This window comes from Peromyscus maniculatus, chromosome 21 (genome assembly GCF_049852395.1).
Source record: "Peromyscus maniculatus bairdii isolate BWxNUB_F1_BW_parent chromosome 21, HU_Pman_BW_mat_3.1, whole genome shotgun sequence".
Lineage (NCBI taxonomy): Eukaryota > Metazoa > Chordata > Mammalia > Rodentia > Cricetidae > Peromyscus > Peromyscus maniculatus.
This window is the reverse complement of record NC_134872.1, coordinates 57,391,984-57,411,305: the sequence shown is the minus strand read 5'-3', so window position 1 is coordinate 57,411,305 and position 19,322 is coordinate 57,391,984. Positions and strand designations below refer to the sequence as shown.

General features: G+C 42.1%; 1 protein-coding gene across 11 annotated transcripts in view; it reads left to right on the top strand.

Annotated features, from left to right (window-relative positions):
- Nucleotides 1-19,322, top strand: part of Pkhd1 (PKHD1 ciliary IPT domain containing fibrocystin/polyductin) — a 483,551-nt gene that overhangs the window by 70,263 nt on the left and 393,966 nt on the right. For 10 of the 11 annotated variants that reach the window (XM_076557889.1, XM_076557888.1, XM_076557887.1 and 7 more), the window contains 4 exons: nucleotides 4,069-4,264; nucleotides 4,887-4,954; nucleotides 6,203-7,804; nucleotides 9,665-9,808. In XM_076557889.1, coding sequence (XP_076414004.1) covers nucleotides 4,069-4,264; nucleotides 4,887-4,954; nucleotides 6,203-7,804; nucleotides 9,665-9,808 — 2,010 coding nt within the window. The remainder of the gene's footprint in view (nucleotides 1-4,068; nucleotides 4,265-4,886; nucleotides 4,955-6,202; nucleotides 7,805-9,664; nucleotides 9,809-19,322) is intronic. The other variant, XM_076557891.1, reaches the window with a different exon arrangement.

Below are 19,322 nucleotides of genomic sequence, written 5' to 3'. Positions count from 1 at the left end.
CAGTCATAACTTAGGATGTCAGTTTGTTACTTAGGTTGCACTTTGCTACAGGGCTCAAGGTATGGAGGCATCTTCCGGACAACTTTAATTTAACTTGATACACAGTGAGCCTTCTGTTCCCACATATTCTGCATATGTGGATTCAACTATGAACTGAAAAGATTTACAAAAAGTGTCTTTACTGAACATGTACAGATTTTTTTCTAAATAATCTTACAACTATTATATGACACTTACATTGTATTACGTTCTAAGTAATGCAGAGACTATTTACAGTATATGTGAAGTTGTTTTTAGGTTCTATGCAGATACTTCATATTACACAAAGGACTTGAAAATCCTTGGAGTTTGGTATCATGGGATTGAAATGCCCCAAGATCAGTCCTCCCTGGATGCCAAGGAATAGCTATGTTTCTTTTTTTAAATAATTTATCTTGTATTTATTTGTTTAAATTAACTTATAAAGTTCATTTACATACTTTGTAATTTTGTTGCTATTTTATCCTGAAAAACTTGCCACAGTACTAGTCAAATAAGCTTGTTTTGTGCTAGTGTTACACTGTTACCTTTTTTTCTTGGTGGGCCTTGAAATCTATTGAAGTTGCTGAATGTCAAATAGAGGTTGGGAACATAGGAAGAAGGAGGATAGGGAAGTGAGGGAGAATGTGAAGATAAGGTGTGTGTGTGTGTGTGTGTGTGTGTGTGTGTGTGTGTGTGTGTGTGTGAGAGAGAGAGAGAGAGAGAGAGAGAGAGAGGAGGGAGAGAGGGAGGGGGAGGTATGAGTCTATATATGCTATCTCAGGATTTCAAGTTAATTCTTCCTAAAACTATAATGGGAAAGAATTTGTCATCATTTTATTAATGAAAATTTAAACACTTAAGCTGCAAATGAGGTAGTAACATTCAAGGATTTGAATAAAGAATCACCATGTCACTTTTCTCTTTTTAGCCGAGTTCTGGTTAGTATATGTCAACTTGACATGAACCTAGACATATCTAGGAAGAGGGAATCTGAATTGAGAAAATGCCTTCATAAGACTGTTCTATAGGCTACATGGAGTATTGTCTGATTAATGATTGATGGAGGACAACTCGGTTCACTGTGGGAAATGCCATCCCTGGGCAGGTGGTCCTTGATGGTATAAGAAAGCAGGCTGAGTAAGCAATGAGGAGCCAGCCAGCAAGTAGGAACTCTCCATGGTCTGCTTAGTTCCCACTTTCAGGTTCCTGCTAGAGTTCTCTCTGTGGTGGAGTGTGACCTGGGAGTTGTAAGAAGAAAAAAACCCTTTCTTCCCAAGTCGCTCTGTAGCTAGAGTTTTCTCCAGTCCTGCCTGGCCCATGTCAGAACAAATCTCTCTCACCCGACAGTCCCACAGCTGCTCAGACCCAACCAAGTAAACACACAGAGACTTATATTACTTATAAACTGTATGGCCATGGCAGGGCTTCTTGCTAACTGTTCTTATATCTTAAATTAACCGATTTCTATTAGTCTATAAGTTGCCACGTGGCTCGTGGCTTACTGGTACCTTACATCTCGCTTATCATGGTGGTGGCTGGCAGTGTCTCTCTGCCTCAGCCTTCCACTTCCCAGAATTCTCATCTCTCCTTGTCCCACCTATACTTCCTGCCTGGCTACTGGCCAATCAGCATTTTATTTGTACAGAGCGATATCCACAGCACTGCTTTTGGACACGATGGTTTTTTTTTTTTTTTTTTTTTTTTTTTTTTTTTTTTATCACAGCAATAGAAACCCTAACTGAGACAGGCAGTGTTTTTCAGTCTCATCTAATTAGCTGTGGTGTCCTGTACTTGGGAGCACTAGAGTGACTCCAGGGCACGTGTGGCTAATGGATCTTTAGAGGGCTCTATTCCAAACTGAGGGAGCACTGAGGAGTGTGAGTCAAGGGCTTGCATTTCCACTTCTGATATTGGGTGGATAACTTTTGGCCTTCATTAAGGTTCTGGTTGTCTTCAGACTGAATTGATCCTTCCTGCAGATTTGTCTTATCCTGTAGATATGAGCACTAGCTACAATCCTATCCCTTCACTGCTTGGAAACCTATGGATGTTTCCATGGAAAATAGAGTTTCCCTGGGGATTAACTTTTCTAATGTTCAGTCAGAGAGACATCACCCTCTTGGTTTACTTCCTGGACATGTACCTGTGTCTGCACATACCTTTCTTCTTAAAAACCAGCCAGCTGTCTATTTCTGTCAGGCCACTGGATTATTAAGTGATGTTGTACTACTATACAAGACTTTAGTCCAAATTGTGAAATTTTAAGAATTGAATGTCAAGTCCCCTTTTCACTCACGCTCTTTCAGATTTTATCTATCAAATTGAATCTAAAGTACCATATTGTACAGCAGTTCAGCCTGTCCTGGTGTTCAGAACATTATCATTTGAATAAACCTTCTGGTTAATTGGCTCTTACAGTGTGCCTTCTACTTAAAAACTTGAAAAATATGGTATATATATATATATATATATATATATATATATATATATATATGTGTGTGTGTGTGTGTGTGTGTGTGTGTGTGTGTGTGTGTGTGTGTGTGTAGTTTGAGGACAACTTATGGAAGTCAGTTCTCTTCTTGTACCACGTGAATCCCAGGGATCACACTCAGGCAGTCTGGCTTGGTGGCAATGCCTTTACCTTCTGAGCCATCTTGCCCATCCCTATTGATAGGATTTTGTCAGCTCATTCACTACTTTTGACAGTTCTTTGAGGATGAGGTCTATGTAAGCATTTTTGTTTCCCATGGCATCTCTGTCATGGACTTAACACACATTTCAGTGAGAAAGAGCTGAGGTAAAGTGTTTATGATATGTGTAATTTTTATTTTGAGCTGAGTTGCTGATTGTACCAATAAGCCCTTGAGATACAAAGTACAGATAGGAGTGCAGGGATTGACTTTTACACTATTTAGCTATGACACCTTGATGGTTGAGGTTTCCTCAACCTTAAAATGCCCGTTGTATTCCACTGGGACAGTGGATCTTAATTAGCTTTAGCTGCATAATTGATTCAAACCTAAAATCACCTGGAATATGGAGCTTCAGATGAAGAATTGTCCAGATCAGGTTGCTCTGTGGGCATGTGTGTGAGACATTTTAGTTTCTTTAAATTTTTTATTTAGGTTTATTTATTTATTTTATTTTTATGAATGTGAGTATTTTGTTTGCATGTGTGTATAGGTACCACATATGTCGCTGCTACCCATGGAGGTCAGGAAAGGGTATCAGATTTTCTGGAACAGGAGTTATGGATAACTGTAAACCACCCTATATGTGCTGAGAACCAAACTTGGGTCCTCTGTAAGAGCAGCAAGTGCTTTTAACTGCTGAGTCATCTTTCTAGTCTCCTATGAGGTGTTTTCTTGATAGATAATTGATATAGGAGGGCTCAGCCAGTTGTAGATGGCAGCATTCCTAGGGTGGTCCTGGAGTTCATAGGAGAGGAATAAGCCAGAGAGAGCAAATAAACCAGCAGTGCTCCATGGTCTCTGCTTCCGTTCCTGTTCCAGGTTCCTGCCTTGAGCTCCTGCCTTAGTGTATCTTGATGATAAGCCCAAGAAATCCTTTTCTCCCCACATTGGTTTTGCTCAGTGTTTTATCACAGGAACATAAAGCACACTAGGACCTAGTGGGAGGATCACATGGGGTGATGATGCAAAAATGCACAGTAGAAGGTGAACTCTTGGAATCATGCAGCACATCTTGGAGATGTAGATTTTTCACTTTTCTTAGCACAAAAGTAGAGGTTGAAGAAAAGGGCACAGGACACGGTTTGCAGGCTAGGAAGGCAATTATCCTACTACTCCAAACTACTTAATCTGCCTTTCCAGGAATAAAAGTTTGCGCAGTTGTCTCAACAAGTTTGCATTGTTGATGTCCCTGTGGATTTAGGCCATACAAAGAATTGTTAGAAATTTTGTGAGAAAAATGCATAGCTGTTAAAATTCTTAGAGACTTGTGTATAGGGCTGACTTTACTTGGTCATAAAAAGATGCAGTGGTTGAGGCCACAGGTCCAGAAGCAAATGTATTCTTCTTGACACAGGAGGAGAGATCCTGTTCCTTGGGATGGCGCAGCTGGTGAACTACACCGATCTGGATGTACAAATCCGTGTGCAGGACACCTCTGCTCAGGTCCTCACGCAGACGTCTTGGGGACTGGAGGTGGTGCTGCCCCCACTGCTGGCTGGCACCCACATGATTTCAGCCTTCATGAATGGAGTGAGCATTCGTTCACAGGGGTAAGGTTGCCGCTGCTGTGGACTTTGGGTCTGTTCGATGGACTAGCAATTCATTTGGGAACCTCTGCTTGGAGCTGGGTGTCTTCTTTGTTCCATGCAATGTGAGGTGATAAGGGTCTGAGAATTATAAACATGAATGAATCTCAAAGCCTTGAGGACAGTTCATTCCTTAGACTATTGGTAGGGAAAATGGCTTGCTCGTTTGGGGAAAGGGAAATTGGAAGTTGGTTGAGGTGGGGATAGGGTGGGCCTCTGTCTAAGGAAGGTAAGCCTGCGGTGGAGCACTTTAATAAGATTGTGTCAGAGGCTTTGGGTAAATGATTTGCAGTAACCATACTCACCATGCCTCCTGCCTCACCTTCATCTCCTCTGTACCCTGAAATCACCAGATTTTTCTCTAAAAATTTCCTCCCTCATCTAGAAGGTATCTCACCTGTGTAGGACTCATGTTGCCACTTGAGACTGGCCCAGGACCGTGCCCCACCCATCTCTCCATCGTTTCTTCTCTATGAGCAGGATCCCTGAAACTCACTCTTCATAATTGCTCCTCCCTTTACAAACATGTCTCCATTCTGTTTCACTCATCTCCATGATATTTTCTCACATGGACTGTTTCCTCTAGGGTTGATCTCCATATCCAATACCTCACTGAAGTTTTCAGCATGGAGCCTTGCTCTGGGTCTCTTTTGGGTGAGTGATTCTGACATCACACCTTATTTGTCCAGCAAGTTGGTTTACTGAATGTTCAGATTTCCTTCCTGGACTAATGAGCTGATGAGGTCAGGGCTGCAGGTATCAGGGAGAGAGAGAGTTCCCTAGGTTCTCAGATGAACAGTGCTCTTATGTGAAGTGTGAAGAGTTGTGGTACTTCAGCTCTGTGAGTTCCAGAAATAACAGAGTATACAAAAGAGAGGTGTCTGGCCTTTTTTCCTGCAGGAAATGTTGAAACATCCAATGGACACCACACTCCAGCATGTACTAGGAAGGGATGGGCAAGGCTCCTGCAATAGGCTTTTAGACATTGCATGTGCAAGAAGAGGAGGGAGGAGGCTTCAATCTTTTCACTTTCCTCTAAGGACAAAAGACAAAGGAAGAAAAATAGAAACACAAACACAGTGTGGGAAATGTAGAGCCATGTAGAATGTTATGTCAGATAATATAACAGATGACAAGACAATGAAAGACTTTTTCATTCACATATTAGTTGACAGTATAGCCTTCTAAGACATACAAGGGTATTCTAAAATTTTGTCTTAAACATTAAAACTTATCGTTCTTGGGGTTTGATGGTCAGTGGTTAAGGCCACTTGTTGCTCCTGCAGAGGACTTGGTTTAGTTCCCAGCATCCACATGGTGGCTCTCATGGGTCTGTAAATCCAGTTTTAGAGGCTCTGTCATGCCCTCTTCTGGTTTCCATGGGCCCAGTATACAGTGGTACACAGCCACACATGCAAGCAAAATACCCATACACATAAAATAAAAATAAATTTCTTAAAAAGTATTCTTACAAAACAATTTGAATTGCTTTACTGCTCTGTGAATTTTGTCACATCTGAATACTGGCCAAATGGTCATAAATTTAGCCATAATGAGGATGAAATGTGTGCACACCCCTTTCCACTTAATTCCATCAGATCTGTACAAGGTGCTACAGTTCCTATTTGGATGGAATATTAGCTTTGTGTATGTGTGTGTGTGTGTGTGTGTGTGTGTGTGTGTGTGTGTGTCTGTCTGTCTGTCTGTCTGTCTGTCTGTGTCTGAGCACATCCCTAGTAGGTATGTAGAGTCAGAGGTCAGTTCTCCCCCTTTATCCTGTGGGTCCTCCTCAGGAATTGAACTCGGGCCGTCAGACTTGCCAGTGGAGGCATTTAGCTGCTGAGCCTTTCTGCTGGCCAGAATATTAGCTTTTAATGGGTGCCTTCCATGTTTACCCTTTAGGTGGAACTCTCCTCAGCCTTTCAGGAACAGGACTTGGCAGAGATCCGACTCTGATTTGGGTACTTGTGGACAATCAGCCTTGTGATATTGTGAATTTAACAGAAGTGACTGTCTGGTGTGAGACTCCTCCAGCTGCGCTGCCCCCCAGGGCAGATGGTCTCACTGTGCCAGCTTCTGTGGAGATCTGGGTTGGCAACACTTCCATCCTCCATGGACCAAGCTTGGTGGGGAAGGGCCTTACCTTCATGTATGAAGCAGCATCAACACCAGTGGTCACTGCTATGCGGGGAGAACTCACGAACAACAGCCTGGGGTTCTATGTGGAAGGAAATAACCTCTCTGACTCAGTCATTCTTTTGGGAACCTTGAAATGTGACCTTGAAGTGCAGTCTTTTGTCGGTAACATGAACTTGTCTGGGTGCTCCTTTCCTCTCTATGATTTGGAAGCAGGGGTCTATCCTCTCCAACTTCGTCACAAGTGGATGGGGTTTGCCAATATGTCCTCAGTGCCCCAGGAATTTGAGTTGTCACCTCGGATAGTGACCATCTTCCCAACACGTGGTTCTATGTGTGGTGGGACAATACTCACTGTGAAGGGTGTTGCCTTCAGTTCTAGAAGGAAGTCAGTTCATGTCAACCTTTCACGCCCTTTTTCTTGTATGATTTTGAGTTTGGGAGACCATACAGTTCTATGCCAGACCAAATTGGTGGGTGACCGCTTTTCTGAAGTGTCATCTGCTGTAAATGTCACAGTTCTGGTCAATGGACTGGCCAGCAAATGCGAGGGGAACTGTACACTCTTCATGCAGGAAGAAACAACTCCTGTTGTGGATGCCTTGACTCTAAGCATCAATGGTTCTCTCACCACAGTGCTGATGAGAGGCCGGAGGTTGGGTACCACTGCTGCTGAGCCAACAGTGTTTGTGGATGAACAACTTCCTTGCCACACAACTTTCTTCAATTCCAGCCATGTGGCATGCCAGATGAGTGATTTGACCCCAGGGTCTCATTACCTGTCAATTGTTCATACAAGCACTGGATATGCTTGCTTGGACAGTGTTTATAGAAGCTTCTTCATTGTGCCTCAGGTGTTTGAATATTTTCCTAAGAATTTCAGCATCCATGGTGGAAGTCTCTTGACCATAAAAGGCACAGCTCTTAGAGGATGGAATGCTACATTTGTCTATGTTGGCCAACAGGCTTGTCTAACAGTGAACATCAGTTCTGAGCTCATCCAGTGCATTATGCCTACAGGAAATGGCTCTGTTGCTCTGGAAGTAGAGGTGGATGGAATTTTGTACCATATGGGACTTGTTGGTTATAGCAATGTCTTTACCCCAGAATTGCTTTCTGTTTCATGGAATCATGACATCTTAACCTTTGCAGTGGCCCAGATCTCAGGGGCTGCAAATGTTGACTTATTTATCGGGATGTCACCATGTGTAGGTGTCTCTGGTAACCGTACAGTTCTCCAGTGCACGGTCCCTTTCCTTCCTGCTGGGGAGTATCCTGTCACAGGTTATGATCACTGCAGAGGATGGGCCTCATCGGCTCTCATCCTCGAGCTGAGAGCTACTGTGACCTCAGTGACTGAGAACTTTGGTAAGTATAGAAGCTCAGACAGAACACTTTCTCTATAAATTAATTGTGACTCTCAGTTTTAGGAAAAAGGGTACCAAAGTCACTGTAAGATAGCAGGATAAAAGATCCTGGGTGACCTCTTATAGTCACAGTTTCTTTCTCAGGCCTGTCTTTGTGACATTTTATTTATCTTCATTTTTTATCAGTGAAATTCTGTGTATTCCTTGAGTACTGGGTTGTACCTTACTTTTATGCATCAACTTCATTAGACATGTGTTTTAAATTTAATATCATTTGCTAAAGCTCATTATGTGATTGTATAAGAATATAAATGTATTTACCTATTTTAGACATGTGCTGATTTGTATTATTTAAAACATATTCAATAGGATTAATTTTTGTCATTTTGTAATGGTTCACAGATGAATTCATACTCCACCAATAATATGCCAGTGCTATAGTGTAAGTGTGCTGGTTAAAGTTAAAAAGTATTTATTTTCTATTTTATATGTCTGTATGTGTGCCTGAGTGTATATATGTATACTAAGTATATATATGTAGTATCATATGTACTCAAGGTATCCATGGAGGCCAGAACAGGGCATCAGATCCCCAGGAATTGGCATTATAGGCAGTTGTGAGCTGCTCATTATGGGTGCTGCAACCAAACTCAGGTCTTCTGGAAGAGGCCTGAGTGCTCTGAACCACTGAGCTATCCCTATGGCCTTCAATTTTATTTTTCCTTTCAGGTACACTGACATTTGACTAGCTTTTTAAAGGTCTCTGTTCACTTACTTTGCTGAAATAACTTAAGCCTGATTGTAATAAAAAAAAATGGAGGAAATCATTCAATCTAAATTGGCAGGGTAGTACTTGGCTTCAGCTGAGTGGGGTGCTGTTGGGATAAGGTTTTGCTAATGTGGCTCTGTGTTTTCCCCTAAGATTTGGCTTTCTTATTTGTAAAGGTGTTTGGCCTGGATAGTCTATAAATTCCTCTCCCTACTTCCCAGGACACCACGATTTCTATGGGGAAGGAGCACCATAAAATGCACCCACAGCAAGAGACACTGCCCTTGAGTGACCAGGTGATTGCCCAAGCACCTCCATCCCTCCAGGAGGATGAGGGCAGTGGAGAGGGAAGTTCCTCCTCCCAAAGTGTTCCAGCCTCTGGACTAGTTTCACTGACCCAAGAACCTTAAAATATGTCTTTCCTGTAGTACTTATTGATAGTGACAAAAGTTGGGAATTCATTGGAGGTTTTAGATATTAATTTTTTACATCGAGGAAAATTATATAATAAGATTCTAGTTCCCTATCAAAATGCAACAGAATCTATGAAAGCTTGGGAAAATATCTGTGCTGTAATTTTAAGTAAAGTTCAAGATAATATGTACATAATGATCCCTTTTTGTATAATGTATCTATACATTATATATGCATGTATTACACACACACACACACACACACACACACACACACACACACACACACAGAAAAAAAAGTATTTGATAAATAGTCACAGAAACTTCACACATGGGTTTCTCTGGGAATTCCCCTAGGTGTTTGGGGGAACTTAAACTTGTTTTCATTTTATGGTCTTTTTATATAGAGATAAATTTTTGTATAGAAAATTTAAAAGTTGTAAGTCATCATTAGTTATTTATACAAAGTGACTATACTTTTTAAAAGCTCCCAACGCAACAACAGAAAGCTACAGGTCAGAGCCAAGCAGAGAAGAACCTGGAGATGGTGCTGGGGTCAGCTGTGCACCTTCTGTGGGGATTGAGAAAGCTGCACAGTGAGAAAGTGAGCTTTGAGCTTTGTGTGCAATAAGCCAAGATTCACCTCCTAAATAATGAGCTTGGGATTTTGTCTCTGAAGGCTGCCTGGGTGGAAGGCTTTTGCATGTGTTTGGAGCAGGATTTTCTCCAGGGAACATCTCAGCTGCCGTGTGTGGTGCTCCGTGCCAAGTCTTGGCTAATGCAACAGTGTCTGCCTTCAGCTGCTTGGTTCTGCCCCTGGATGGTGAGCAAAAAAGCCACACTTACACATTTATGTGAAGATCATATCCTCTGGCCGTTTCTGTTTCTGTTTTAGTACTGTATTGACAACTGGAAATAGAATTTCCTCCTTTTTATTAAAAATGGTAGTTGCTGGGGCCTGAGGAGATGGCTCTGTGGGTAAGTTGTAAGAAGAGGACTTGTGTTCAGAACCTCTGCACCATGTTAAAGCTGGGCATTTTAGTTTATAACTCAGGAGAAGGCAGAGGTGCAGAGACAGGTGAATCCCCAGAACTTGCTGGAGAGGAACTCTAACTGAAAGGTGAGCCCTAGGTTCGGTAAACCTGTCTCAAAAAATAAGGTAGAGAGAGAAGGAGAAGATACCTGAAGCCCACTTCTGGCCTCCACATGTACAGATAGAAGGGTATACCATCTTACACATGTGCACACACACTCACACTTACACACGTGTACCACATACATGTATAGAACACACACATAGACAGAAAGAATGCTACCAGCTGCCTTCTCAGTGGGCATCTCTTGAATATTGGTTTTCTGCTCAGTCCCTTGATTCTTTCAGGCAAGACTTGCCATTCACATCGTTCTCTTTTTCTTCAGTGTTGAGGAAAAGTCATGACAGCTCAATGCTTTAAGACATGGCCAACATGTCAGTTGTGGAATGTGAAGCCCTGTCTTTATGGACAGAGCAGTGTGCAAAGCTTGAGGCTTCACAACACATGATAACTGCCTATTGAGCTTCAAGGGGAAAAATCCCCACAGGAGGAAATGACTTTATTATCACAGAGCCTTGTTGCTTTTGAGAGAACCTCAATGATAAGGCTGGATGAATAAGCTGGATGAATTTTCTGTTTGCGTATTTCCAGATGCTGAACTTTCTCACTTTAGAAATCACACTGTGTACTTCAGCATTTACAGATGTGCTCTCTGTGTATTGGTTAGGTTCATGTTCTCCCTCTCTCCCACTTCCCCCCCTGAGATTTGAGTATGGGCTAAGGATTTACAAAGTGATGGGTGTAGAAATCCACCTGAATTTGGGCAATACTTTTATGAGATATAATTCTATCATGGTGGAGAAGTATGCTGGATTGTGTTAGGCAGGAGAAAAGGGGAAGGGGGAGGATGATGAGGGGAAGAGGGAGGAAGAGGAGAGAGAAGAGCAAAGAAGAGAATATGAAGAAAATCCTAGTTTAACATACCAGAAACAGTTTTCTGTTACCATCAGGTGTATCACCTGAAGGTGATGAAGGGGAGACAAACTCCATAGTAAGAAGCCTAAGGGGCGGTAGGGATTTTAATGTCATCTGATCCATTGTGTGACTCTTCCTATGCACAAAACAGTGTGTGCAAAATGAGAATAATGTAAAATTAAATGAAAGAGTTAGGAAACAAACATCACATTGTAGGTTCTAATTTTGTTGTAGAGACTTATTTATTTTTATTTTCTGGCAATAAGTGTATTTGCCTGTATGTATGCATACATGTATATATATATGCATATATATATATATGCATGTACATCCTGTGCATGTTTGGTGATCATGAAGGTGAGAAGAGGGCATCAGATCTCTAAAACTGGAGTTATAGGCAGTTGTGAGCCTGTATAGATAGAGGAAATCAAACCCATGTCCTTTGCAAGAGCATGGACTATTGAGTCATTTCTACAGCTTCTGTGTTCTAATGTTCAATTAATACCTTGTCAGGTTTATTTTTTTAATTGAAACTAGATTCTTCTCTCATACAATAGGTTCTGACCACAGTTTCCCCTCCTTCCACTTCTCCCACCTATCCTTACCCTCCCTCTCCCCCAGATCCATTTCCTCTCCATTTCCCTTCAGAAAGAAGCAGGCCTCCAAGAGACAACAACCAAACATGATAAAACAAGATGTAAGACAAGCCAAAAGCCCTCATATCTAGGCTGGACAAAGCAACTCAATAGGAGGAAAAGAGTCTCATGAGCAGGCACAGGAGTCAGAGACACACCTGCTCACACTTTCAGGAGTCCCACAAAACACCAAGCTACACAATCATAACATACATGCAGAGAGCCTGCTTGCAGCCCCATGTAGGCGCCATGATTGCTGCTTCAGTCTCTGTGAGCCCACATGAGCCCTGCTTAGTTGATTCAGTGGGCCATGTTCTGCTGTTGTCCTCTATCCCCTCCATCCATCTTTCCTCCACCTCTTCTGAGGGGTTCATGAACTCCTAGGGAAGGGACCCAACGGAGACCTACAATTTAGACTCTCTGCATAATGTCTGGCTGTGAGTTTCAGCACCCTCTTCCATCTGCTGCCGGAGAAAGCTTTTCTGATGGTGACTGGACAAGACACCAATCCATCAGTATAATAAAATGTCATTAAGAGTTATTTCATTAATTTTTTTTTCTGCCAGTTGTGTTTGGGCCTTAAGTTAAACCAGATATTTATTGGTGGAAGTATTAAGGCAACTCCATGTAGTTAAAAAGGAGGTTTATTTTGTGGGGTAACTTACAAGTAAAGGGATAGGTTACAGGGTCTGGGAGAGGTGAAGTGCAGTCCAGTGGTGTTCTCTGGAGAACCCTGCTTGGTCTACATCCAGCATCCAGGGTCCAGGAACCAAGAGAGCCGGCACATCCAGATCTCAGGTCTTAAGGGCTCCTGTCTCAGCCCTGCCTTGTAGGGGTGACAGTTACTGGAAGCCTCAATGGGGGTAGTACTTCCAGGTCAAAACTGGAACAGCTACCCACTACAGATAGTGGTTGGCCATTCCCACTTTTTAGTTTTTTGAGGCAGGGTTTCTCTATGTAGCTTTGTGCCTTCCCTGGAACTCACTCTATAGCCCAGGCTGGCCTCGAACTCACAAAGATCCACCTGCCTCTGCCTCCTGAGTGCTGGGATTAAAGGTGTGCGCCACCACCACCTGGCCATTCCCACAAGTTTTATGCCACCATTACCCCAGTACACCTTTCAGGCAGAGCAGATTATAGGTGGAGGATTTTGTGGCTGGGTTGGTGTTGAGGTTTCTCTTTCCATAGCCTGCAGAATACTTTTCTACACCAAAGAGACTAGAATGTAGGTGTGAAGGCTCCATGCAGGCACCAGCTCAGCGCCCCTCTACATTCAGTGAGCTGTGTGGATGTTGTCCTCAGCAATTGGGCCTCCACTGTTGGTTTTCAGAGAGCAACCTTCTGTCCTAGCATCAGCTTGGGTTGTTTCTTGTTGTTGTTGTTGGTGTTTTATTCTTTTCACATACATTACATCTCAACAGCAGTTTCTCCTCCCTCCATTCCTCCCAGCATCTCTCACCTCCCTTATCCCCCAGATCCACTCCTCCTCCATTTTCCTTCAGAAAAGAGCATGTCTTCCAGGGCTATCAATCAAACATGGCATAACAAGTTACAATAAGACTAGATACAAACCCTTATATTGAGGCTGGACAAGAAAACCCACTAGGAGGAAAAGAGTCCCAAAAACAGACAAAAGAGTCAGAGACACCCCCACTTCTACTGTTAGGAATCCCACGAGAACACCAAGCTACATAACCATAAGGTATATGCAGAGAACCTAGCTCAGACCCATGCAGGGTCTGTGATTGTTTTTCAGTCTCTGTGAGCCCCTAGGAGCCCCACTTGGTTGATTCTGTGGGTCATGTTTTCCTGGTGTCCTTGACCCCTCTGACTCCTACAATCCTCCCTCCCTCTCTTGCATGGGGTCTCCCAAGCTCTGCCTGTGGGTCTCTGCATCTGTTCTCATTAGTTGCTGGGTGAAGCCTCTCTGTTGATGATTGGGCTAGTCACAAATCTATGAATATAGCAGAATATCATTAGGAATCATTTCACTGACTTTTTTTTTTTTGCCAGTCATATTTGGTTCTATTATCGGTCTATGAGCTGCCCAGGTTTTGGTTCCTGGCCATCCAGGCAGTGTCAAGTGAAGGCTCCCTCTCTGTTGTTGTTGGTATCTAGCCTTAGTCCATGGTAGTCTGATAGGATGCAGTATGTTATTTCAATTTTCCTATACCTGTTGAGACTCACTTTGTGTTCAAGTATGTGGTTAATTTTAGAGACAGTTTTGTGAGATGCTGAGAAAAAATTATATTCTTTTGTGTTTGAGTGAAATGTTTGTAGATATCTGTTAGGTCCATTTGGTTTATAACATTTATAAGCTCCAGTATTTCTCTATTTAGATTTCGTCCAGATGACATGTCTACTGGTGAGAATGGAGTATTGAAGTCTCTCACTATCAGTGTGTGAGGGTCAATATATAATTCAAGCTGTAGTGGTGTTTCTTTTACAAACTTGGATTTGGGGCATAGATGTTAAGAATTGAAATGTCATTTTGGTGGATTTTTACCTTTGATGAGTATGTAGTGTCTTCCATCTCTTTTGATTAGTTTTGGTTTGAAGTTTATTTTGTTAGATATTAAAATAGCTACCCCGGCTTGCTTCTGAGGTCTATTTGCTTGGAACATCTTTTTTGAACACTTTACCCTGAGGTTATGTCTATCCATGGTATTGAGGTGTGTTTCTTGTATGCAGTAGAAGGATGGATCCTATTTTTATATTTAGTGTGCTGGTCTGTGTCTTTTTATTTGGAAATTGAGTCCATTGATATTGAGAGAGATCAATGGCCAATAACTGTTAATTCCTGTTATTTTGTTGTTGTTGCTGGTGTATGAGTGTGTGTTTGTGTGTGTGTGTGTGTGTGATGTGTGTGTGCGTGTGTGTGTGTGTGTGATGTGTGTGTGTGTGTGTGTGTGTGTGTGTGTGCTTCCCTTATTTTGGTTTTGCTGGTTGACATTTTTGTGTGTTTTCATGGGTGTAATTAACCTCCTTGAGTTGGAGTTTTCCTTCTAGAACCTTCTGTAGGGTTAGTTTTGTAGATAGATATTGTTTAAGTATGACTTTATCATGGAATATCTTATTTTGTCCATCTATGGTGATTAAAAAATTTGCTGAGTATAGTAGTCTGGGATGGAATCTGTGGACTCTTAGATCTGCAGGACATCTGTCCAGGCTCTTCTGACTTCTAGAGTCTCCATTGTGAAGTAAGGATGTAATTCTAATAGGTCTGCCTTTATATGCTACTTGCCCTTTTCCCCTTGCATCTTTTAATATTCTTTCTTTGTTCTGTTATGTTTAGTGTTTTGATTATTATGTGGTGAGGGGACTTTCTTTTCTGGTCCAATCTATTTGGTGTTCTGTATGCTTCTTGTACATTTATACGAATGTCCTACTTTAGGTTAGGAATTTTCCTTCTATGCTTTTGTTGAAAATATTTTCTGGGCCTTTGAGCTGGCCTTCTACTCCATTGACTATTCCTATTATTCTTAGGTTTGGTATTTTTTTAGTGTCCCAGATTTCCTGGATGTGTTGTGTCAGGAATTCTTATATTTAACATTTTCTTTGTATCCATTTCTTCTATCACATCTTCAATGCCTGAGATTCTCTCTTCTATCTCTTATATTCTATTAGTGAAGCTTGTCTTTGTAGTTCCTGTGCACATTCCTAAATGTTTCATTTCCAGAATTTCCTCAGTTTGTGTTTTCTTTATTTCTTCTATTTCCCTTTTCAGATCTTGAACAGTTTCATTATCGTTTCTTTCCACTGTTTGTTTTTTTTCCTTACCTCTCTTGAAGGGATTTATTCACTTCCTGCTGTTGTTCATTTGTGTTTTCCTGGCTTTCTTCGAAGGATTTATTCATTTCCTCTGATTGTTTGCATTTTTTTTCTAGATGTCTTTAAGGGATTTATTCCTTTCTTCTTTAAGATCATCTATTATCTTCGTATAGTTGGTTTTAAGGTCTTTTTCTTGTTCTTCAGCTATGTTGGGATATTCAGGGCCTGCAGCGGTTAGGATAGCTAGACTCTGGTCTTCTGGCAGTCAGGCCTGTGGTTGAGCATCACGGGGTCTGCCAGAGTTGGATGGGACACAGATGAGGGCAGGAGGGAGGCCAGGTGGAGAAGGTCTATGATGTCCACAGGAGGTGTGGACACGGGGGAGGGACGGCTGCAGCTGTTGTCACAGAACCAGAGAAGACCCTGAACATCTGGGGGAACAGAGAGAGTGGAGAAGGTCCACAGCAGCCAACATGGTCTTCTGGCAGATGTGGTCTGTGGTTGAGCAGAGGCTGACTGCCTGGGTTGGGGGCTGATCCACAGTAACAAGGGCGGGAGGGGTGGGGATGGGGATGATGGTCTGTGGGATCCACAGGAGGCTTGGACAGCTGGGAGGGTAGGATGCAGCAAAAGTTCTGCTGCTGAGATGGGGAAGACCCTGAGGACTGGGTCTGGGGGAACAGAGAGAGTCTCTTCAGGTCTTTTCTTTTTTAAACTTTCTCATGTACTTATCACGAATTCATGAACTATAGAACTTTTTGGTACTATTTTAAAATATTAAATCTTAATCAGAAGTACAGAGGAAAAAAATCAGGGAAGGGTTCAAGGGTCAGGTAAATTTTGGCATTGTAAGTTTGATAACTCAGATGGGAAAAATTAAGTTAGTATACTATAAGGGGTTTGATTTAGTTTTAGAAATTGACAATCAAGTCTCTGGATTTTTGAAAGGAGCAATATTGTAATTAAAGGCTGAAACTCTTACCATGGCCACTGGGTGGCACCAAACACTCATCAATTGTGCAAGCACACATTTCTCTTTCTTAAAAAAAAAAAAAAAAAAAAAAAAAAACCTTTGAAAAGACCCTTATTCTTATGGTCTGTGCGCACCTACTCCAGAATTCCTTACATGGGATCCAGGTGGAGGTGTGGGGAGTCTTTGAATCCTCTGAAGCCGACTAAAGCAAAAGCTGTGCATATAATTGCGTTTTCATTTCTTCCCGTGAAAGTACACCCGTAATAGACATCAAATGGTAAAGGGGTTATGCGTGAGAAACTGTTAAGAATCAGCGATTCTCTTGCTTTATAGGATTGCGTATAACCAGCATCATTGGGAATCTCTATTTCTGTCAGAGGAGCAATCCTCATGCCTGTATCCCAGCCGCCATTCTCAGAGAATCCATCTTTCTGCATTGCTAACACTGGCCTTCTGAACCACCCCGGTGTTAACCAGTCCATGGCCCTTTTTGGAAAGCTGCAGCATGCATGTGTGCAAAGACTGCGGAGTCTGCTTGTGCCCTGCAGCTACTTCTGCAGCATTGCCTGCGGATTTGTTAGAAATGTAGATTCTCGGGATTCATGATGTCTGAAACTTTCTACATAAACATTTTGATGTTTCTTCTCTGGTTTCCTACATCATTGTCTAACCGGAAGCTCCAAAACCAGGCAGCTTGTCTTATTTAGCAAGTTCTAGACACGTTGGGGAGCATCATCAATGTCTGCCGATAATTTGGTCCCAGACTTGTTATTGACATCATAGTGCTTTCTGTTAAGTATTCCCCCCCCCCCCAGCTGGAAGTTTTCCTGTGTCTTGCCCAGTCCACAGGCTCTCAGACCCAGGTAAACACACAGAGGCTTATATTAATTAAAACTGCTCTGCCATTAACTTCCTACTGACTAGCTCTTACATGTAAACTCAGCCCATTTCTGTTAATCTATATGTTGTCACATGTTCTTGGGCTTTACCTGTGTGCCATTACATGCTGCTCCCTGGATGGTGGACTGGCATCTTCTGACTCAACCTTCCTCTTCCCAGAATTCTTGTCTGCTTATCCTGCCTATACTTCCTGCCAGGCTACTGGCCAATCAGCGTTCTATTAAACTAGTGTACAAAAGCATGATTCCGCAGCTCTCTCTCTCTCTCTCTCTCTCTCTCTCTCTCTCTCTCTCTCTCTCTCTCTCTCTCTCTCTCTCTCTCCATGCAGTGTGTGCATGCATGTCTATGGTATATATGCATGTGTTGTGTGACACTGTTTCTAGGGAGACATGAACAAGTGTCTCCTCACCCAGATGTGGAGCCTATAAAACACCAAGTCAGGATACCATCAAAGTCTAGTTTGGTGAACCAAATGGTTTTACTGGGGTCACTTACAGTGGTGTGGGGGAGGGGTTACTTGCAGCAGGAGACCCTTCAGGGAGCTCAGCTGGTCTCTGCTTCTCCCATGCACCTTCGCTGATATGATTTTTCCAGGCAGCTCAGCCTATTGGAAGATGTCTCTCAGTAGTTCTACTACTTATATATATATGCTCAGGGAAAGAGGAAGCTACTAATCTGGTCAGTTTCAGGGGCTTCTGACATTTTTGAGTAGTTTATTTCCTGAGTTCATGAGCTTGCCTGGAGGATGAGATATTTTATCTCGGAGAAAATTTTTATACAACATTCATGTATGTGTTCATGTATGTGAATCTTGTATCAGTGTGCATTGAGTGCACGTGTGTACTATGTATGTATGCATTAGCTTATGTGCACTGCCATGTTTATGTACATGCATATGGCAAGCATACTTCTGTGTTTCTAAAATGACTGCAGAGCGAGTCCCTCTTCCTGCTTACATGGCCTCTTTCTGCCTCTGCAGTTCTCTGCCTCACTCTTTTCAGCTGGTCTTTTGTTTGTTTATTTTTTGTTAACTTCTCAAATTTAACAAGGTCACTTTGAATTCTGTCCCTTGGTTTGAAATATTTTCAGTTCGATTTTGCATGATAGAGGGATGTTTCCTATCCCAGATTACAGATAAATGTCTTAGGATGCAAACTTTCCTAATTACAGTTTTGCTTGTTCCAATGCCATGGTACTAATGTGTTTCCTTTTTAGAGAATGATGGGGAATTAAAGATAGAGATGAGAAAAGTTCCCTTGCTGCTTTTGGGATCATCTATCTTTACTCTCACAAATTACACTTCTAGCCAAAGAACATTTTTTCCATACGATGGGTGCTAAAACATCCAGTTAGGTGAAATTCATATTTCACTTTTGTTTAAAAATGCTCAAGATCTTTGATCTTCAGGTTTTTTGCATTTCCTTGGATCATGCCAAATGACTTTTTCATGGAAACTTTAACTTTTCCATGAGGCATGAAGAGCTAAAGCGATTAAGGTCACAGAGCTATTTAGCGGAAGAACTTTGAGTAAAACCCATGGATTTTGATCCCCAGCCTTGGGTGCTTTTCATAATCCACCTTGTCAATTTGCATCCACTTAATCACCTATAATGAATTCATTATTTTATAGGTGTTGAGCCTGTTTTTATTTGCCTTGGGGCTTAGGAACTAGAACATTCTCATGTTGTGTCTACCCACACGAGAATCCTACTGTCAGTCATTTTTATTGTAATTGTTCATTCAGAACACGTTCCCAGCGAATGTCCTCGGCGTCAGGTGCTTTAGAATGTAATGGCAGCAATAACAGCATTTGGGTGCGATTGTGTAACTCCAAATCCTGTTGTGTGTACTTACCTCGTGTGGTCCTCACTGCCAGCACTGTGATGAGGGAGGCAATAATAGATTGAATCCTGAAGATCTTGGTAATATTTGTTGGGTATCTGTGAAGACAGGCTAGCTGCAGATGTAGCAGGCCAGAGAGACTTTTCTTTTTTCTCCACTTCAGGATTTTCAGACAGTTCCTGTGAAAACGCTTCGCCAGATATTTGT